Source organism: Chionomys nivalis, chromosome 11 (genome assembly GCF_950005125.1).
Source record: "Chionomys nivalis chromosome 11, mChiNiv1.1, whole genome shotgun sequence".
Classification (NCBI taxonomy): domain Eukaryota; kingdom Metazoa; phylum Chordata; class Mammalia; order Rodentia; family Cricetidae; genus Chionomys; species Chionomys nivalis.
In genome coordinates this window covers 16,816,297-16,838,418 of record NC_080096.1, presented here as the reverse complement: position 1 = coordinate 16,838,418, position 22,122 = coordinate 16,816,297, and the positions used below count along the sequence as shown (strand labels likewise).

General features: G+C 51.1%; 1 protein-coding gene across 1 annotated transcript in view; it reads left to right on the top strand.

The window, feature by feature from the left end:
- The window catches only part of Myom3 (myomesin 3), a 46,808-nt gene extending 25,267 nt beyond the window's left edge, over nt 1-21,541 (top strand). The window contains exons 19-36 of the mRNA XM_057784604.1: nt 377-555; nt 3,663-3,777; nt 5,642-5,798; nt 6,222-6,331; nt 6,726-6,770; nt 7,456-7,592; nt 10,146-10,290; nt 10,490-10,549; nt 10,866-10,933; nt 12,158-12,268; nt 14,497-14,584; nt 15,047-15,085; nt 15,347-15,455; nt 16,611-16,774; nt 17,379-17,415; nt 17,573-17,595; nt 19,110-19,165; nt 20,934-21,541. Of these exons, the coding sequence (XP_057640587.1) occupies nt 377-555; nt 3,663-3,777; nt 5,642-5,798; nt 6,222-6,331; nt 6,726-6,770; nt 7,456-7,592; nt 10,146-10,290; nt 10,490-10,549; nt 10,866-10,933; nt 12,158-12,268; nt 14,497-14,584; nt 15,047-15,085; nt 15,347-15,455; nt 16,611-16,774; nt 17,379-17,415; nt 17,573-17,595; nt 19,110-19,165; nt 20,934-21,197 (1,907 nt within the window). The 3' untranslated portion in view covers nt 21,198-21,541. The remainder of the gene's footprint in view (nt 1-376; nt 556-3,662; nt 3,778-5,641; nt 5,799-6,221; nt 6,332-6,725; nt 6,771-7,455; nt 7,593-10,145; nt 10,291-10,489; nt 10,550-10,865; nt 10,934-12,157; nt 12,269-14,496; nt 14,585-15,046; nt 15,086-15,346; nt 15,456-16,610; nt 16,775-17,378; nt 17,416-17,572; nt 17,596-19,109; nt 19,166-20,933) is intronic.
- Nucleotides 21,542-22,122: the final 581 nt, after the last annotated feature.

Below are 22,122 nucleotides of genomic sequence, written 5' to 3'. Positions count from 1 at the left end.
TGGACCCTGACAGGCTGGCTCTGGAGGTCATCACCAGTCTACCCTGCATCCTTGCCATCAAAGTGGCAAACGTCCAGGAGGGGTCCTGCTGTTTCAGATGGGGTGAGGAAGGCTCTGGAAGGAGGCAACACTGAGCACAGTTTAGACAGTTAACCAAGCTTCAGGTCTAAGGTCAAGTGTTGTGTAACCAAGGCTGGCCCAAAGGAGGCACTTCCAGACTCAGTGATGACTGACGAGCCACCCAGCTTGCACACTGCCCACCGCTTACACACTGACTTGCACAACTCACTACCCACCTGTCTGGCTTGAAGGCTGTGGGGTAGCTGCCACCTGGCGGAACAACCCCACATCTCGGGCCACATTTCCTTCCCCGCAGGCCCGCCATATGATGTGAGGGTGTCTGAGGTGAAGGCCACCTCCGTGATGCTGCAGTGGGAACCCCCACTGTATATAGGAGCCGGGCCAGTCACAGGCTACCGAGTCAGCTTCCAGGAGAAAGGCTCTGAGGAGTGGAAGCCTGTCACCCCAGACGTCACCTCTGGCACCCATCTCAGGGTGAGTTTCTGCCTCTCTGTCCTCCTGGCCACTGCATTTGCCGGAAGTCAGTTATAATAACAAATACCAAGATAACAAGATCCTCATGAACAAAATAAGACAGACGGGAAAGTCTTTTTTTGTTTGTTTGTTTGTTTTTTGTTGTTTTTTTTTTTTTTTCGAGACAGGGTTTCTCTGTAGCTTTGGAGCCTATCCTGGAACTAGCTCTTGTAGACCAGGCTGGTCTCGAACTCACAGAGATCCACCTGCCTCTGCCTCCCGAGTGCTGGGATTAAAGGCGTGCGCCACCACCACCCGGAGACAGGCAGTCTTTATGGCAACAAATGTCACTATCAAACAGTGACTGGGATGTTTAGATGATATTAGGTCTTCTAGACACAGGAGCATTGGTATTAGGTGAGACCAGTGAAGAGGTAGAAGTCTGGCAGATTCTGGGTCAGTCCCCCACGGCAGAGTCAGCCGATGCATGGTGGACGCTCTCCTTGCCCTTTCCTGTGTGTTGGCCCAGGCCAGGGCAGATGGCCTCAGTGACTTGGGATAGTTTCCGCCTTGGATAGTTGGCTGCTACTCAGTAACTCTCTCACCACTTCTTGACACCTACTTGCTGCCAGATCTGGACCAGGTCCCAGACATTTTAAGCTAAACATGCCATGGGCATTGGTGACAGGAGGTTTCTGGGAGCTCCAGGGAGGGAAGTCAGAGACACTCCCTGGCACCCTTGCATAGGTCACAGCTGAACAAGGAAGCGTAGGTTGGAATCAGTTAGACTAAGAAGGATGTGGGGCTAGGTATTCAGGCCGATATCTCAGCAAGGGCCAAGGGCCAGGGACCCTGGGGGAGCACTAGAGTGAAGGTCACTTTCATAGGAGTAAGAGGGCAGAGGCTTAGGCACTTTGGGAAATGTTAGGTCATAAACATCAGAACTGGAAACTGGCCTGAAGACCACTGGAAGAGTTAAGCATAGTCAGATCGGCAGAGGTAAAGGCAGACTGGAGAGAGGTCCAGGGGGCAGAGATACCTCTGAGGGAACTGTGGGGCTAATCCAAAGAAGCAGGAACAGAGTTTCCATCCAGGCACAGCTGGGACATGCACAGGAGAGCCTCCTTCTAGATGTATTAAGGAGCCACACTTGGTGGTACTGTCTGTAATCCCAGCTACTCTGAAGGCAAAGGCAGGAGAGTAAGAAGTTCAAGACCTGCCTGGGCTCCAAAGTTCAAGGCCAAGTTGGGCAACTTAATTGAGGCCGTTTCAAAATAAGATAGTAGAGCTGAGGATGTGGCTCAGGTAGCAGACTGCCTGCCTAGGATGCACAAGGCCCTGCATTTGGTCCCCAGCATCACGTAAGCCAGGCAGGATGGATTGCAATCTCACCCAGGAGGAAGAGGCAGAAGGATCAGAAGTTCAAGGTCATCCTTGACTATATGTCTGATCTACATAAGACTGTTTCCATAAATTAATTAATTTATTGATTTTGAGACAGAGTCTCTCTGTGTAGCCTAGCTGGCCTGGACCTTACATGTAGACCAAGGTAGCCTCAAACTCCTAGAGATCTATGCCTCTGTACTAGGATACACCATCACACCTAGCTAAAATTTTTAAATATTTTTTATGGTTTATTTAACTTTATTTTATGTGCATTGGTGTGAAGGTGTCAGATCCCCTGCAACTGGATCTTCAGACAGTTGTGAGCTGCCATGTGGGTGCTAGGAATTGAATCTGGATCCTCTGGAAGAGCAGTCAGTACTCTTAACCACTGAGCCATCTCTCCAGCCCCCTAGCTAAATTTTTTATGTAAGGAATATAACTCAGTGGTAGAGTATTTGTTTAGCATGCATGAGGGCCTGGGTGCAATCCCCAGTGCCATTAAGGAGAAGAAAAAAAATAACTTGCTTATGGCTAAGAAAGGAGCATGGAAGGTGTCCCCAGGTCTATCTCAAAGCCTCTGAGGAGAAGGCTGTATCCGGGAGAGATGAGAAATGCAGGAAGGACTTTCTACGTGGGAGGACAGTGAGTTATGTCCAGTCAGGTTCCAGGTATCAGTGCCCAGAGGATAAAATCACACAGAGAGGCCAATAGAAAATGGAACTGACAAGCAGGCATGGTGGGACGTGCCTGTAATCCCAGTACTTAGGAAATACAGACAAGAGGCTCAGAGTACCAGGCCAGCCACCAATACATAAGCAAGTTAAAGATTGGCCTGAGCTGCAAGAGACCCTGTCTTAAAACAAAACAAAAATTAGGACTTGGAGACCAAGAATGAGGATTGGTGGTGGGTTTTCTTTAACTCTAGCCCTATCTTGGAACACTGAAATGTTGCTTTTTTTACTCTTTTTACTCTTTTGGCTTTTTTCTCTTTGGATCTTTTGGTGGCTTGCCACCCAGCTTCCAAATAATCACACACGGAGACTTATTTTTTCTTATAAGTGTCCAGTCTTAGCTTGGCTTGTTTTTTGTTTTGTTTTGTTTTGTTTTGTTTTGTTTCTTTCCAGCTTTTCTTAAATTATCCCATCTATCTTTTGCCTCTGGACTTTGTCCTTTTCTTCTGTATGTCTTACTCCATGGCCAGCTGGGTGACCAGGTGGCTAGGTGGGTGGCTGGCCCCTAGTGTCCTCTCTTCTTGTTCTCTCTTGTTCTTTTCTCCCTTCCAGATTTCTCCATCTCTTTACCCTCTCTGCCTGCCAGCCCCGCCTATCCCTGCTCCTGCCTATCCATTGCCCGTTCAGCTCTTTATTAGACCGGTCAGGTGGTTTAGATAGGCAAAGAATCACAGCGTCACAGAGTTAAACAATGCAATATAGAAGAAGGCAGCGCATCTTTGCATCGCTAAGCAAGTGTTCCAGAGCATAAACAAATGTAACACACCTTAAGATGATATTCTGCAACAGAGGACAGAGGCCTTTAACGTCGGTAGACCAAAAAAAAATGAGAGTCCCGGGCCAGCCTGGGCAGCATAGAGAGGCCCTATCTCAAAACAAAAGCAAAACCCGCCCTGGATCCCAGGAAAAGGGCATACTGTTGGCCTGCCCCAGCCCAGGAGGGGTCCCAGCAGCTCTGGACAGAATCTGGGCAGGTCAATTCTTCCTCAGGTTTTGCTCTCCCACCCCCAGGTGTCTGACTTGCAGCCAGGAAAGCAATACATGTTCCGGATCCAGGCCATGAACTCAGCAGGTCTAGGACAACCATCGGTCCCCACTGACCCTGTGCTCCTGGAAGACAAGCCAGGTAGGATGACCAGGGAGTGCCAGACTGCTCTGAGAGACTGGGGTCTGGGTGCAGGAGACGCTCAGAGGGAAGATGGGAGACGCATGAGGATGAGGCTGGAGGCCTGGACCCATTGGGTTCTGCCCACCCACCACTCTACCCACGGGCAGCTCAATTTTCCCTTCTGATTTGCCCCCCTCACCACCCTTTTCCATTGGCCGTGAGGGTGTCTTCCATGCTTTTGATCCCATAAATGAAGTTGTGCAACAACTTGAACTGATACTCAGCTCCATCTCAGTCACTCCATGTAGCTTTGTCTCTCTCGAGCTCACAGGGCCTGTAGTCACTATTGTTATGCATGTCAAGAGTTGCTCCTAGGTCCTCATGCAGAGGAACTCACTTGTTCCAGTGCAAAACAATTAAACCACCAAGGCCCACAGCTAGCAGATGACAAACTCACCCATATGGCTAACTATAAAGCATTTTGTTAAGTATTCAATTCACAAGTACTTGGTGAGGTCCACATGCACCGGCACAGCTGTGGATGAAAAAGCAGATCTTGGTCTGCATGCACCAGGGACACAGACATGGGTGAGGAAGCAGATCTAGGTTCGCATGCACAGGGGTATAGATGTGGAGGAAGCAGATCTAGATTTGCATGCACCGGGGACACAGACATGGGTGAGGAAGCAGATCTAGGTTTGCATGCACAGGGGTATAGATGTGGAGGAAGCAGATCTAGGTTTGCATGTACCGGGGACACAGATGTGGAGGAAGCAGATCTAGGTTTGCATGCACAGGGATACAGATGTGGAGGAAGCAGATCTAGGTTTGCATGCACCAGGATGCAGATGTGGGTGAGGAAGCAGATCTAGGTCTGCATGCATTGGGGGACATGGATGCAGAGGAAGCAGATCTCTGCTGTTATAATAGGGGAGATGGGAGCAGGGAGTTGACAGACAGTAGAAGCAGATGTCAAACTGGTCCACAAGGAAGTTTTAGGATAGCCAGGAGTAAGGTAGGGATGCAGCTCACTGGTGGAGGGCTTGCCTAGCTCTGGATTTTGTCACAGCACTACAGAGATGAAAAGAAAGAAAGAAAAAAGGATTTTTAGAGATAGGAGCCAGGTTATAGGTACACATCCATAACCCTAGCACTTCTGTTGACCGAGGTTTCTGTCCTGCCTGGTCCTGCAGTCGTTCAGTCCCAAAGAAATACACAGAAGTCTACATCAATCATAAACTGGTTGGCCTAGTAGCTCAGGCTTCTTATTAATTCTTTCTTACATCTTACATTAACCCATTATTCATGTCTGTGTTAGCCACGTGACCTGGTACCTTTTAAGGTGAGGCAGTCACATCTTGCTTGCTCTGTGTCTGGCTTCCTCTGAGGCTGAGTGACAACTGCAGACTGAAACTTCCTTCTTCCCAGAATTCTCATTGCCCCACCTCTACTTCCTGCCTGGTCGCCATCGCCCAGCCTATACTTCTTGCCTGGCTACTGGCCAATCAGCATGTTATTAAAAATAATACAGGTGACAGGATAAAAGACTATTGTCCCACAGAGCCCAAGGTTGTAGAATCGTGGATAACCTGGACTCCATAGTGAATTCAAAACCAATCTGGGCTAATGTGCCAAAATTTTATGTTAAAGAGAAGAATTAAGAGGTGTAGGGGAGAAGAGAAGGAAAAGAAGGAGGAAGAGGAAGGGGAGGAGGAAGAGGAAAAGTCAGCCAGAAGGACTTTTTGAGGAGGTGACATTTGAGGGTCACAAAAAGACCTTGGAGATCACAAGAGGTCTGATGCTCTAATCAGGGAAGCCACACAACCCCAGTTACAATGTTGAAACTGCCCCCTTGCTGTCTCTTCCTGGATCTCGCCCTCAGATGCACGGGAGATCGAAGTCGGTGTGGACGAAGAGGGCCGTATCTACTTGGCTTTCGAAGCCCCGGAAGCCCCTGACTTCTCTGAGTTTCAGTGGTCAAAGGATTACAAGGGTCCACCTGACCCACAGAGGGTGGAGGTGGAAGACAAAATCAACAAGTGAGTGGGGAGGGGTTGGGGGCAGCATCCAAGGGTGGCAGACCTGGAAGGCAGTCACACGGGTTGGCCAGGGCTGCCCCGCCTGCCATGGCAGTACCAGCTGCAGTCAAAAGGAGACCTTCTTTGGGGATTCTCTTTTGGTGGGGAGCCTTGAGTTCCACCACCTAAAATCCTCATGCCTTTGCGGAGTCCCTGGCTGCTTGGCTGTAGACCGTGTACCACACTGCCCACCCAACTCTAGAGCTTTTGCTGGTCCACAGGAGATATCAAGGGGGCACAAGAGGGCAGCTGTCCCTGCCATCATGCTTGGCCAGGGCCTTGGCAGAGTACAGGCCATGAGAGCCAAGATTCTCCAGCTCCTGCCACTCAGTGCATGAGCCTCAAACCCCCATCTCAGGGCATCAGCTTGCCTCTCTCTGCCAGGTCCAAGGTCATCTTGAAAGAACCTGACCTTCAAGACTTAGGTGTCTACTCAGTGGTGGTCCCCGATGCCGATGAAGACACCTCTGCAAGCCACACACTGACAGAGGAAGGTAATGGCCTCACTACCTCCTCAGGGGAACAAATCCTGATCCAGAACCCAAGCATCAGTGCCCATAGAAGCCAGGTGGACATTGAGGCTCAGCCTGACCAGCGCTGGGTACTAATGTGGTCGCTCCTACAGAGCCTGGCATCTAAGAGGTGCTTTTCTGAGGAGGTGGGAAGCCTATGCAGCCTTGGGGTCACCAAGAGTAGCTACAGTATCTCCCACAGCGCCCCAGGACCAAAGCCCACAGCTCTCATCACCAGCCTCGGCGGAGCATGTAACCCCAAGTTAATGGCGATGTGGAACTAGCTCTCTTGGAAGAGCTCGGCACGGGATGGCTGCAATGGAGCCCTGTGTCCTAATGTTGCATCTGTTTTCTTCCTTGTCCCTCACTGCCCCAGAGTTGAACAAGCTGAAGAAATTGAGTCATGAGATCAGAAACCCAGGTAAACACTGAGATGCCGCTTCCTGTGCTTCCTAAAGGTCTGTGAACATGTGCTGATCAGAACTGAGTCAGGCAGAGCACCAGGGATAACCTGGGAGCAAGAGGTAGGGGAACCACAGACTGGAAGACCAGAGACCAGAGGCATATTGATGGGACAAGGATAGCCAGCAGGGAGCCGGAGAAGTGTAAAGGAGGAAAACAAGGCAGCCTCTTATCAGCATAAGCATCACCATCATCATTATCACCATCACCACTGCCACTATCAACACTATCACCACCACCATCACCACCATCACTATTATCATCACAACCATCACCATCACCCCCACCCTTCATCATCAGCATAGCCACCACCATCAACATCCTTATCAGCTCTTGAGACATCTGGACATCAGATCGTCTAAACCTCCACTTCCTTCCACTGTCTCTGGATGGCGGAATCGTTAAACCCAGTCGAATACTTGATCACATGCTGGAACCAGCTTGGGAACTTTTCCAAATCTCGCTCCCAGGCCACGTCCCAGCCAAGTCAGAACGGCAGGGGTGAGGCCCAGACTCCAGTGTTTAAGGTGCCTTGAAGATGCTTCCCTGATATCACGTTAGTCTACAAAGAGGGTGGGATTGGGTGGGGCTGGGGAGTGCGAAGAGGGGAAGGCTCCCACCCACACCCTTCCTGTGTCTCCCAGTCGTCAAGCTGATCTCCGGCTGGAATGTAGACATCCTCGAGCAAGGCGAGGTGCGGCTCTGGCTGGAGGTGGAGAAGCTGTCACCCGCTGCGGAGTTGCACCTCATCTTCAATGAGAAAGAGATCTTCAGCTCACCGGTAAATGGTGCCCCCAGTCCCTGAGGAGGCTCCCCTGCTCCAAGGCCTCACCTGTGAGCCGGTGCCTGGGGCTAGCCATCATTTCAGAAATAGCTGCCACTTTGGCCGTCCTAGCCGGGGGAGTCTTGGCTTTCAGTGTATGGTGGGCAGGCACAGGAAGAGAGCACAGTGGTACTGGTTACTAACCAATTCAGGGGACGTTTCCACAAAGCACTTCCACATACACCACCTCCTCTTTCAAACTCCTCCCCAGCACCCCTAAGACAGAAAACTCATGTTGGGGCTGACGGTTTCCTAAGCCTCAACCTCTGCATTAGATAGAAATCTAAAGCACTTCATGCAGGCTTAACTAAAGACATCCAGGGGAGAGCTGCTCTTCTCTCAGCAACTATATTCGTGCTTGTCCATCTTCCTGTTCTGGTCCCATGCTTCCCCCACCCCATTACAAATCAGGGCAAGGGGCTGTGGCTGCAGGTCAGTGATAGTGCATTGTATCCAAGAGTCTACATGCCAAAATACATGGGGTTTAATTTTAAATGCTTTTTATACACGAGTATCACATTGTTTACATTTTAATGCATAGGGAAGGTACATAGGTTTGCTAGAATGGACTGTGGACTTCAATTGTTTTTACCTGAAATAGAGTCTCATAACAGTGTCCTGTCACATGTGGGCTTCACCGCCACATGGCAAAGCTGCTATCTGGAAAACACAGACTAGAGCAGGGATGCAAGTCAGTGGGAGAGCGTGTGCCTAGCATGGGCAAGACCCTGAGTTAGAACCAAGGGAGGAAGGAAGGAAGGAGGGAGGAAAGGAGGGAGGGAGGGAGGGAGGGAGGGAGGGAGGGAGGGAGGGAGGGTCTAGATCTTCCAGAGAAGAGGGTGATGGTTTTGATCAGAGGATGCATCAGACAGATGCAGGGAATGCACAACCAGCCCTGTGGGTGGCCCGTGTCTCCTCTCTGCCTCCCTCTTTGTGTCTGCACAGCAGGGCAGGTTTTCCTACGATCAAAAACGAATAGGCCAGGGAGTGTTTTGAAAGCTATGTAAAGAGTGTACATTGAGCTCGCCACATGCTATCAGAGGCACTGTAGGGTCTAGAGAAGTGGTTTCCAGCCTGTGGATCTCGACCCTTTGGAGCTCAGACAAGCCTTTTGCAGAGGTCATCTAAGTCCATCGAAAAACACGGATATTGACATTATGGTTCGTAGTGTTAGCAAAATTACATTTCTCATACTTCATAACTGCAATGAAATAATTTTATGGTCAGGGGCCACCGCAGCATGAGGAACAGTATTAAAAGGTCGCAGCCTCAGGAAGGTGGAGAACCCCTGGTGGAGGGGCTTCAGTGTACACTGTTTGGATAATCGACCACCCTTACAGAAAAATACAAGTAGGCCATTCCGTCAGTCACACATGCAGATAAAGCCAGGGAGTCATAAGGACCTAAATTCGGAGAATAAAACCTTCAAACTGTTAGTGCGCAGCAAGCGGTAAACAACTGGTATCTCCAGAGTGGGAGTATTTCATTGTAAGGGGAATACCAGGTGTGGATAGTGCTAGCCTCTGGTGTGGAGGTGGTCCAGGCTGAAGGATCAGAAGTTCAAGGTCATCCTCAGCTACAGGGCAAGTTTGAGGCCAGTCTGAGCTACGTGAGACCCTGCTTCAGAAAAAATACGGGGTCTGGAGGCTGGAGAGATTGCTCATGCAAAAGATGCCCAGGTTTGGTTCCCAGCATCCAGATGACAGCTCATAACTGTCTATAACTCTAGTTCTAAAGGATCTGATACCCTCTTCTGGCCTCCATGGCCCTGCGTAGGCATGGGGCACAGACAGACAAGCAAAATACCCATACACATAAAATAGAAATAAATAAATCTTTTAAGTAAAAAAATATTGGGGTTGGGAGATAGCCCAGTAGATGAAGGCATTTGCTGCCGAGCCTGGCAGCCTCAGTTCAATCCCCAGGGTTCACAGAGTAGAAAGAGAAAGCAGACCTGACTTCTTCAAGTTGTTCTCTGACCTCCACACATGTGCTGTGGCCCAATGCGTTCCCCACCCCCTACAACACACGCACGCACACATGCAATGCACACACACACACCAAGTTAAAATGTACTAATTTTTCATTTAAATTGTAAAAGAAGTTGAAAATAACCAACAACGAGACACAGTAAAGGTCCAGAGTTTATTATTATAATTAATTCAAGCATGGGGTGCTGGGGACTCCAGTCTACTCAAGCAGGAAAAGGCTACCAGGAACCCCTCAGTTCGTGGATATTGACAGTTCTGTACATAGCACCCCAATTTTTTTTTTCGAGAAAGGGTTTCTCTGTAGTTTTTGGTGGCTGTCCTGGAACTAGCTCTTGTAGACCAGGCTGGCCTCGAACTCACAGAGATCCGCCTGCCTCTGCCTCCCGGGTCCTGGGATTAAAGGCATGTGCCACCACCGCCCAGCTAGCACCCCAATCTTGATTGCATCCTGAAGTGTACCCCTGGCAGAGCTCCCAGAACAGGAAACGCCCAAAAAGGACTCAGAGATTTGTTCCCTCAGAACCGCAAGATCAATTTTGTCCGAGAGAAGGGCCTGGTGGAGGTGATCATCCAGCAACTGTCGGAGGATGACAAGGGGTCATACACCGCCCAGCTGCAAGATGGAAAAGCCAAGAACCAGATCACGCTCGCCCTGGTGGATGACGGTCAGCTGGCCCCGCCCCTCCCTGAAGCACCGGCCCCACTGGCTTGACCCCATCCTTCCCTGTTCACCCTCCCGAGGATCTGGGCTCCCAGCCCTGGGGTCTGCTGAGCGCATCCCTGCTCTCCCGTCCTCCCCAGTGCCCACTCCCGGGACCTTTGCTCTCTCTCCACTCATGCCGCCTCCTCCCGATGTATTCACAGAGTTTGACAAGCTGCTAAGGAAGGCAGACGCAACGAGAAGAGACTGGAAGCGAAAGCAGGGTAAGAGCCCTTGATCCGCTCTGGAAAATACCAACCCAGCCAGGGAAGTTTACCATGATCTTGATCTGGTCAAGCCCTGTCGTAGTGACAGGAAAAAAAACTTCATTTTCCCAGCCCAAGAGCCAGTGCCTCCTCAACGTTATTTTCATCTAAAGAGACCCCAGACCCCTTGCTTCACCCCGTCCTTGTCCTCCTCTTGGAGACAAGGGTCTTTAGCGGTCTCCTGCCCGGCTGGTTTCCCCGATCTGACCACCAGGTGGCGCCCTGGCTCAGCCTAAAGCTCATGACTCCTGAGCATGCCCTCTCTTCCCTGCAGGTCCCTATTTCCAGGAGCCTTTGAAGTGGAAAGTCACCGAGGACTGCCAAGTGCTTCTGACGTGCAAGGCAAGTCTCCACCCCACCTCCAGCTCTGCCATCAGCCCCGTGAGGCATGACCTGCGATTCATCCCCAAGCCCAGGGGCTCTCCTTGCTTCCTCCATCCTGGAATTTATCTCCTGTGCCTGGCTGATCCCACAACTAGGAAGTGGCACACATACATGTACATGGACACACGCACACACACATAAATATATACACACACATACATACACACTTGCACACACGTACATAGACACATACACCCATACACATAAATACACATGTACATACTTACGCATGTACACACACATACGTACACGCACACATACATAGACACATTCATACACACACACATATATACACATATATACACATTCACATATGCATATACACACAAAATACACACACAGACAGACAGACACACATACACACACAGACAGACACACATACACAGTGGGGGACAGCAGGATTAGTATGTGTTGAGTCAGGCCTTAAGCGAGATCTCCCAGCAGCTCCCGGGCCCAGGGGGTTGACGGGGCTTCCTGCTCATTATAACCCTCACCAGACACTGCTCAGTGTGCTCAGGGATGATTTAATGTCTCCTGCCTCACAGTCATCTGTTCTTTACTACCCCACCTCAGAGATGAGAAAACAAGCAGGAAAATAGCTGGACACACCTAGGTTCCAGAGGCCGGGTCCCAACAAGTCACCCTGACCCCAAAGCCTGGGTTCTTTCAGCGTCTTGCAGCTCCTTTGATAATGTGCAAGGGACTCCCACACCAGCACACGCTTCCTGAGGAGAAACCACCAGTGCTCACAAGGTCCTGGGCATACGTCATTCCCTTAGGCCTCGGGGAGCCCTCAACACAAGGCAGAATTACTGAAATTAGCACACCTTATGGATGACCAGACACATTCAGGACAGTATTAGTTATAGGGCAGGAGAAGCACTCTCTGGGGTCCTTCCAGGAGGACTACCTGGAGGAGGTGACATCTGACTCGTTAAGAAGCCTAGCTACTTACTGGGAAAACAGAGCAGAAGGGACCAAGAGGCAGGAAGTAACTTTAGCAAAAGTCAGGATCCAGAGGCCAGCGGATGAGACATGAGGCAAGAGGAAGGGACCAGCGGACTAGTGTGTGGGTCTCGGCGGGAGGAGTTGTGTTTGTAAAGAAGTTATCTGAGTTGGGTTTTTATTTTTGAACTGGAAAGTCTGATGGACTGATGGAGATTCCGCACGCCCTGTCCTCAGGTGACCAACACCAAGAAGGAGACTCGTTTTCAGTGGTTCTTCCAGAAAAAAGAGGCCCCCAGTGGCCAGTACGACCCGCAGACGGGAGCCGGACTTCTCTGCATTGAAGCGGTAAGAGCAGCAGGAGCTCGGGGTTCACCCTCATCAGTTGGACTGAGTGGAACCTGAGCAGAGCTGGTCACACAGGGACCCAGAACCCAGTCAAGATATATGCAAGGGGCTGGAGAGCTGGCTCAGGGCTGGAGAGCTGGCTCAGGGCTGGAGAGCTGGCTCAGGGCTGGAGAGCTGGCTCAGGGCTCTGAGCTCTCATTGCCCTTACAGCAGACCCAGATTCCAGTTCTTAGCACCCACAGCTGGATGTGACTCCAGTCCCTGGGGATCTGATGCCCTCTTCTGACCTCTACGGCGCCCTCTTCTGGCCTCCGCGAAGCCCTCTTCTGGCCTCCACGGCTCCCTCTTTACACTAACATGGTGCACAGGTGTACAAGCAAACGCGATACACATACAATTTTTTAAAGAGAATGTTTTTTAGAAGATAAATCCCAGAACCTGGGAATGTAGCTCAGCTGGTAAAGAGAGTGCTTGGTACGCACAAAACCTTGTTTCTGATCTCCAGCACCACCTAAACCTTGTGCAAAAGTGCCTGCCTACAATCCCAAAACTGGGGAGGTGGAGACAGGAGGGTCAGAAGTTCAAGGTCATTGTCAGCTAAATAAAGTGTTTGAGGCCAGCCTTTGTTACACGAGTCTAAAACACAAAAACTTACTTATAAAATTTTTAAACTCAAAATTAACATTAAAAACCGGGACATAAGTGTTTCAAATGACAGGCCCAGTATTACTTGTTACTGAATTTTTTTTTCTGTCTTGGGACCCAGGCCTGGTTCTGGTCCAGCATTTGCAGCCTTGACCTTGGGCTCGCCACTGGCCTTCTCCAGCCTTACAGTTATCTGTTCTCTGTGAGCTCCCTGCCCCAGTCTAGGGTTGAGGAAGGGAATGATGTCCCCCAGGGTGGCAGGTCCAGGGAAAAGCAAACTTGGAGCTAGATTCTTTCCTAGGTCCCTCCACATAGCCCCCAGACAACTAAGGCTAGTTGGGAGAGACGTGCAAGGCTGATTCCCCACCCATCAGGTTTCTCTGTCTGCTACTGACTTCCAGAACCTTCTGATTGGGTGCTGGGGGCATTGGACAATTGATCACGGGTCCGAACCAGGATGAAAATGGTAAAGTTCAGGGTCTTCTCCCTTGACCAGGACAGCACCATGTCAGCCTTTGTCAGCATGCGCCTCGAAAGGGGTGTGTCACTCCGTGGGTACATAATACTCATGGATTCTTGATATAATCACCTGCCCTGCAGGGCTTTCTGGCTTTCACCCAGTGTCAATCTCTGGGTTCCTTGTGGAACCTGGAGCACATAGCAAAGACACCCAAGCTGCTTCACAGTAAACTGAGGCTCTGACTGGTGAAGCGGAAGGACAGGAGGCTCCCCAGTGGGTGCAGCCATGTCTGCTCCACAAAACCGAGGCATCCCTGGTTTTCTGTCCACTCCGGTGCCCACTCTAGGAACCTTTGCTCTTTCCAGGGCCACCCCAGTAGGACTGGGTAAAGAAGAAACGGTGAGGGAGAATTGTGTTTTAGGGACAGACCTACCTCTGCCTTGGATCCTGCCCCAAAGTCTTTATGTAGAGGTGGCCTGGATGGAAAGAACCTTTGAGGAACCCTGAAGGAGTTGCCTTCTGATAAGATGTTACTTCTGACTTCTGCTTCTTGCTCCAAAACATGCCCCTGGGCCCAGACTGCCTTAGATGCCTTGCCTTGCGTGTGAGATGGCCAAGGTTCCATCCTCAGCGAAGGTTCTCAAAAGTGCAACCAGGTTCTCGCTTCGGTGGTCATTGCTTCAGATTTGAGACTGCCAACACATGCCAGAAGGACCCCATGTTCTGATCCAAAGAAAACATGCTTCCTTCTGGGGAACTTGCAGGGGACGCTTGCATCAGGGCCTCAGGGAGATCGCAAAGCATGGTGGAGAGTTTGTGTCTTCTACAGACAAACTCTGCCCAGGCTGGACATGATGAGCTGGGCTGGGCTCCAAGGAATCACTGGGAATCCAGAAAGACTCACACACACGTTCTCCCATACAAGCTCTCACACACACACTCACACCCTCACAGATTATACTCACACACATACACACATATTCACACACAGACACACGTGCACATGCTCCCTACACCCACCAACGCCAGAACAGAAGCCACGCGGGTTAGGAGCGGGGACCTCCTGGCTTGCTGTCACCTCCCCTTCTGGAACCCCTGCACACACTGTCATCCTCTTCTGTAGTTTTCCAAAGAAGACCAGGGGCTCTACAGAGCAGTGGTGTCTGATGACAGAGGGGAAGATGACACCATCCTGGACCTCACAGGTGAAGGTAGGAGCCAGTGATGTCGGAGATGGGACGCGAGGGCTGTGGAGAGTCACCCTGGAGCCAGCGACTAAGATTTATGGGGTCTCCATGTCACTTGGGGTAACTGTGGCATGGAGAAGTTAAGTGAGTTGCTCAAGGTTACACAGTAGCCAATGGCAGGGACCCGGTATGGGTGCTGCTGTGTTTTACCACAGTCAGCTTGGGCTTGAAGACCCTGCACCCACAGAGGGTTCTTGCTGTCTTGATGCTGGCTGACGCATATGACAAAAAAATTATCAAACAGCAGTATTATGCCTGATCTGTCACTCACCTCCCAAGAACCCCTCCCTTCCCCAAGTCGTTCTCCAGAGCCCCCATCCTCAGGGAAGCTCTGAATTCCCTCGTCCTTCTCCAAAGCCACCACTACCACCCCTGGACATTCCCAAAGGAATCCATACCCAGCTAAACAATCTCTGTCTTCCCCAGGCCTGGACGCTGTCCTCACTGAGCTGGGCAGGATTGGTGGTAAGTGAGCATGCCCCTCCTCTTTGCCTTGTCCTGATGCTGAAGAGCCTCTAAGGATGCCCCCCAACAGCCTCGGCTGCGGGCATGGGTCTAGTGTCTCCCTTCGGTGAAGGGGACGAAAGCCCCTGCCCCCACACAGTCCTGTGTTTCTACCTTACTGTCCAGAGCTGCAGCAAGCAGGCTGGTCCCAAAACACACCACTCACAGGTTTGGGGGCGGGTGGTAGGGGGGGAGACTGACCTTTGGCCTCTGTATCCTCAGCTCTTTCGGCAACCCCACTGAAAATCCAGGGGACTGAAGAGGGGATCCGGCTCTTCAGCAAGGTCAAATTCTACCATACGGAGTACATGAAGACCGCTTGGTTCCACAAGTAGGTTGGCCTTGCTCCAGAGCCTGTACAGCTGAAAGGTCCCAGCACCTGCCCCGTTAGGAGTCTCCTGCTCCCCCTTCCTAGTCCTCCCACAGGTCCCAGACCCTAGGGATCAGCAGAGGGGATGCTCTCACACAGGGATAAGAGGAATAGAAGAGTTTCCCCCCAGGGAATGTGGTGGCAGGATCTGGATCTGAGGTCTCCATGACAACAGAAGGATTATAGTCCCAAAGCAGTGTCTTTGGAAACCATGGGAGGAGAGGATGTGGGAATCAGGACGAGCCAGTCACAGGAGTGATGGTGCACTTGTGGGCCTACTGTGAACCCGGGTAGCCAGTCTCAGGAGGCAGGTACAGGCAGAGAGAGCTGTGGAAGGGTCAGGACAGAAACTCGGGAAGGTTTCCCCCAGATAATTTGAGAGTAGGATCTCCTGAGAGCATCTGGTCATGTGTATGCCTCAGCCTCATGGAGTAGACGTGACTGCACCCATTCTGTATTGACGCCTGGACTGACTTGGGCAAATCTGCAATGAGAGAGGGTGAGGGCCACGGGAAGTTTCAGGGTGATAGAGGGTCCCTTTTCAGCCAGAGTTTCTGAGTCCTGTGACAGTAGGCTTGGGCAACAGAACATTGGGAACATGGAGTAGGTCTTCAGGGAAGAAATTTAAATGGAAAAGGGAAAGAGTTGAAACTTTGATGGTTTCTAAGTTCAAAGCAACTGGGCAGAGATGCTAGTAGGGTTAAGATGGGAATGAGAGGTGGGGGAGTGGCTCCCAAGGGCAGGGAAGTCACTGCCCCAAGAAAGCCGTATGCTCATTGTCCCAGCCTACATATGACATATAGAGACCCAGCTTTGGTATGAAATTGATCTATCGTGGGATTTGATGAAGGAAAGAAGGAAGGAAGGAAGGAAGGAAGGAAGGAAGGAAGGAAGGAAGGAAGGAAGGAAGGAAGGAAGGAAGGAAGGGGTGGTTGGATGCTGAATGAATACATGGTCGTCTGATGAAACACTGAACAATGGATGGGTGGCCCTATAGCAACCGTCTGGTGGGTGGTCACACTTCTCATCCCCTCCATCTGAAAACAACAGTCCAAAGAGGGGCTATGGACAGTCAGCCCACACTCAGCCTTAGCCATCCTCTGCCTTCGAACGCAGAGACAAGCGTCTGGAGAGTACTGACCGGGTGCGGGCGGGCACCACCCTGGATGAGATCTGGCTCCACATCTTGGACCCCAAGGACTCAGACAAGGGCAAATACACCCTGGAGATAACTGCCGGGAAGGAAGTCCGGCAGCTCTCAACAGATCTGTCTGGGCAAGGTAAGCCATCCTCCTGTCTGTCTGCTGAGAGACCTTTCTAGAAAATCACATGGGATCAGGCACCGTGGCACACATCCAAAGCCCCCACACTAAGACAGAAGGATCCAGAGTTCAAGGCCATCCTCAGCTACATAGTGAGTTTGAGACCAGCCCAGACTACCTACAACCTTGTCTCACAGCAGGGGGGGGACAAGATGGCTCAGGAATTAAAATACTTTGTTACCCAGACCTTCAGTTCTGATTTCACATTCCAGAACCCAAATAGGAATGGAAGACGAGGACCAACTGCATGAAGTTTTCCTCTGCCTTCACATCCATGTACAATAATAACAATTTTTAAATTTTTAAAGAAAATTCCATGATGAGGTCAGGCAAGGAGACACAGCCCTGCAGTCTTGACCCTGAGGAGGTGGAGGCAGGAGGATAGCCAAGTTCAGAGTCAGATCCTTGGCTCTGCAGTGGGAACTTGTCTCAAAAAGAGAAAGAGAAGAGAGAGTCCCAGGTGTTTGGGGAAGCTCTCTCCTCCTCCAAACCTGGCACTGCCCTGGGAGAATCCTGGAAGGGGAGGGACGTTGAAGACAGTCCTATTTTCTTTGTCCCACAGCTTTTGACGACGCCCTGGCAGAGCACCAGAGACTGAAGTGAGTGTCCCCCACACTCTCCTTGTGAATCAGGGGTCCCTTCAGGGGTGGACTGTTTCCAGGCCCCCACTGGGAGCCCTATCTAGTTCCACCCTCCTGTCTCACCCGGTGAGAGCAGACACCTGAGACACACCTTGTTCCCATTTCTGTCTTTCAGGGCCTTGGCTGTCATTGAGAAGAGTGAGTCCCCAGTGGTCTCCTTCTTTGTGTTCCTGGCTGACTGCGGAAGTCCTAGCTCCCAGTGGGCTCTGTGGAGTTCTGGGCCCTCACTCTGCTCCTGGGGACCCCTGGGAGCTAGCTGACAAAAGACAGATAAGGACGTCATGGGTTGGACAGGCCCCGTGTTGGTCTGGTGCTGAGCGGGGGCACCCCAAACCTTGATGGGAGCCCAAAGGCAGGGAACTGAGAGGAGTAAGCCTGGGCTAGCCTTCCAAGTCAGCCATGGAAGAGGGTGGCCTGGAGCCTAAATATGAGGTTTGGGGCAGGGTGAGGCGATGGCGAGTCTAACCCAGGAGCAGCCCCAGGTCCAGGGGTGTGACACAGCTTCTGAGCTACTCCCCACCAAAAAAAACACTAATCCATGTTCAAATCTGCCCTACTTATGAGGTGCTTCGAACAACCCAGAGTTAGCAGTATAGCCCGTAGGTGTCCCTGGCGCAGTGACGGGAAATAGGGATTTCGGTGACAGACAGTGACGGCAGCAGAATCCCACAGCCTTGCCAGCCTGACGAGGAAGGGACCTAGAGGGCTATGAGCATCAAGGACACTGCAGGACCAGCAACACAGAGATGTTGGTGCCCCTCCCTGCATGATGCCGGACAGGCATTGGATGTATAACGGCAGCCCTGGCAATCCAAGGTTCCAAGTGACCTCACAGTGTCAGCCAACCTTGGGGGAGACAGCACATCCAAAAGCCAGCCTCCCATGTACCCAGGAGAGTGGGGACCCTCACCCCACCACCTAGTTATATGCTTGACACAAATGTCCCCTCCCATCCAGGACTCCCATGAAGGCATTTAAACTTGACCACATGTGGTTGCTGGGTCCGCTCCCTCAGCTATGGAAAGCCGGTGCAAATTCCTGCCCATGGCAGTGTCCATCCCTGGGGCCTTTTCTGTCTGATTCCCGATCCTTCTCCCTTAGGCCCAGTAGACAGTACATACATGGCAAATATTTTGCACCTCCGGGACACAGGGTCTAGGTCTCCCCATGGCATCTGGTGCAGTCTAAGGGATACATTTGACTCTCTACTTAGCAATTTATTGCTACACTGTCTTCCTGTGGCTGCCAGGCCCCTCCTTGGACCATAGTCAGAGCACCCAAAAATGTTGCTGCTTTCCCTGACCCCCTTTTGGTCTCCCACACATACCCTTCCCCGTGGCTCAGAGACAAAGTTTATTGGGTGGATTCTGTTAGTTCCAGCCAAGAGCAATCCCATCCACTCTTTCTCTTGAGGACAGCGGCAAGTCACTGTCACGCTTGTGTACCACTAATCATAGTGACCTCAACTCCATGGGAGAAGCTGCTCCCATATAGCGTATCTCCTACCTGTGAGGACAAGGAACATGGGACGGGGTGTTAAGGAGGGAACTGGGAGGAACTCTCCCTGATACTAGCCCTCCACTCTGAGGGGAGCTGCTGGGCAGGAGAGAAGCTCCCAGATTCACCACTCGGCTCTTTTCTTTCCATTCCAGATCGGGCCAAGGTGGTAAGGGGCCTGCCAGATGTGGCCACCATCATGGAAGATAAGGTATCATTCCTCCCAGCCCACAGCCAGCCCCATGCCTATATTCCCTTGAGCATCCCTCCTGGGTCACGACAGAGTGGAGTGCTGTGGATTCGAGAGCCAAAGGTGACAGGCTGACCGGAAAGGTTGGAACTACCACAGCTGGTCAAGAGGCTCGATGGGTATATGTGTGTTGGAGCCTGATGTCAGCTCCCTGTGCTCCACCTGCCTCTGCCCCATCTTTACATAGTCTTGGGGGGAGCCTGTGAGTCTGGCTTCCACAAGAGTTCAACTAGGTAACCCCCGAAAGCCATAGTGTTTTCCAGCCTCATGTTTGCTTTCTGCTGGCTACTAGTATGTTAGTACATATCTCCACTGAGTTTGCCTCCAAGGCAACCACTGAAAAAGGAGTATTGATTCTGGTCCCCCTGGACAGCCAGGGAAACTGAGACCTAGCGTGGATGAGGGACTGGTAAAGGTCACACAGCCTGAGGGATAGAGCTGAGGTTCATACCCCAGCAGCCCGGCCCCAGAGCCTGCGAGTTTCATTATTATGTTGTAGTATTCTGCCTCAGACCTCACTCAAGAACTTCCAAACTCAATTCACAAAGCTTTGTGTTAAAGCAATACAGTCTTCAGGGATGAGAGATAGCTCAGCAGCTAAGAGCACTGGCTGCCCTTGCAGAGGAACTAAATTCAATTCCCAGCACCCACATGATGGCTCACAAGTATCTGTAATTCCAGTTTGAGGGAATCCAATACCCTCTTCTGACTCCTGAGGGCACTGCACATATGCGCTGTACATACATACATACATGCACGCAAACATTCATACACAAATTTTAAAAGCAATATCATCCGTCAGGTGGTGGCGCACACCTTTAATCCCAGCACTTGGGAGGCAGAGGCAGGCGGATCTCTGTAAGTTTGAGGCCAGCCTGGTCTACAGAGCGAGTTTCAGAAAAGGCTCCAAAGCTACAGAGAAATCCTGGCTCAAAAAACAAAACAAGGGGCTGGAGAGATGGCTCAGAGGTTAAGAGCACTGGCTGCTCTTCCAGAGGTCCTGAGTTCAATTCCCAGCGACCACATGGTGGCTCACAACCATCTGTGCTGAGATCTGGCGCCCTCCTCAGGCGTGCGGGCATACATTGAGGCAGAATGTTGTATACATAATAAATAAATAAATCTTTAAAAAAAAAAAAAAGAAAAGAAAAAAAACCAATATACTTTTTGTTGCGTGGTAATGTCACAATGGCGTGTATCTTACCAAAAGTAAAACTGCAGAGTACAGGCCATTCTGGCTTGGTCACTGCTAGAGAATTGTCTAAGAGTCTGCCTAGGAATTTTCCCTATAGAAGATTGAGGCTTGGAGAAAGTGTGGCTGAAATAGGACATGTCTCCCTTTATGGGTTACAACAGAGCACACGGAAGAGCTGAGGGTGTAGCTCAGTTGGTAGAGTTTGCCTACCATGCACAAAGCCCAGGCTCCCACCCCCAGCACTACATAAACGTGCATGCCTGTATCTCAGCACTTAGGATGTAGAGCCAGGAAAAGAGAGAAGTTCGAGGTCAAACTCAGCTCCCTAGCAAGTTCAGGGCCTGTCTAGGATACTGAGACCTTGTTTTTAAAACGCGCAGGCAAACACACCTGTGCACACATGCAGGCACGCACGCATAACCTTTGCTCATCACAGCTGCCTGTCCCGGTAGCTCTCTGTGTGCTGCGTAAAGGTGAATGCCTAGTTCAAGTTACAGGGAAGTAAAATCGCTCTCTTTCTGTCAATCAAAACAGACCCTGTGCCTGACCTGCGTCATCTCAGGAGACCCTTCCCCTGAAATCTCTTGGCTAAAGAATGACCAGCCTGTCTCCTTCCTCGACCGGTACCACATGGAGGTGAAGGGTACTGAGGTCACCATCACCATTGAAAAGGTCACCAGTGAAGACAGTGGGCGCTATGGAATCTTTGTCAAGAACAAGTATGGCTCAGAAACAGGCCAGGTCACCATCAGCGTGTTCAAACACGGGGAAGAGCCCAAGGAGCTGAAGAAGATGTAATGGGAATGACCAGGGCCAGTCTGAGATCTACCTGCCATGGACCAGCAAGCCAGCCAGTGGGTCATAACTTAGCACAGGCTGTGGGATGGGACAGGGGAAGGGACAAGGACATAACAGAGCTGGATCCAAAAGAAGAGGAGCAAAGCTTTTGTTGGGGTCCTCAGAGGACTCCAGGCTGCGGGGTAAGCACTGACCTTAGAAATCAGAAGCTGAGCCATGCCTTTAATCCCAGGACTCAGGGAGGCAATAGCAGGCAGATCTTTGTGAGTTTGAGGCCAGCCTGGTTTACAAAGCAAGTTCCAGGACAGCCAGAGCTACACAGAGGAACACTGTCTCAAAAAGAAGAAGAGAAGGAGAAGAGAGGGAGGGAGGGAGGGAGGGAGGGAGGGAGGGAGGGAGGGAGGGAGGGAGGGAGGGAGGGAGGGAGGGAGGGAAGGAAGGAAGGAAGGAAGGAAAGAAGGAAGGAAGGAAGGAAGGAAGGAAGGAAGGAAGGAAGGAAGGAAGGAAGGAAGGAAGGAAGGAAGGAAGGAATCGGAAGCTGGAGGTACAGGACTCAGTTTCCACAAAATCTCTTGACAAGCCTTGCCTTTCTCAGCATCAGAAGGGCCTTATGAAAATCCCTTATCAATCTGTATCAGTGGGTCACAGCAGGCAGGAGGCACCTCTACTCTGCAGGGGACAGTTGACAAAGCTCACAGAGTTTGGTTGTCACAACTAGAAGTATTTGCTGGCATTGAGTAGGTTGAGGCCACACATGGTGGTGAACACTTCCACTCCCACGGCACAGAATGTATCTTTTAGAATTGTCAGAGTTCTGTGTATCTCCACTCATTGGAAGCATACTCAAAGTTGAGGATGGCCCTGGAGCTACGAAGGTAAACATTACCCAGGCCCCACCCAGAAACAGACTTGGGTGCAGGTGACT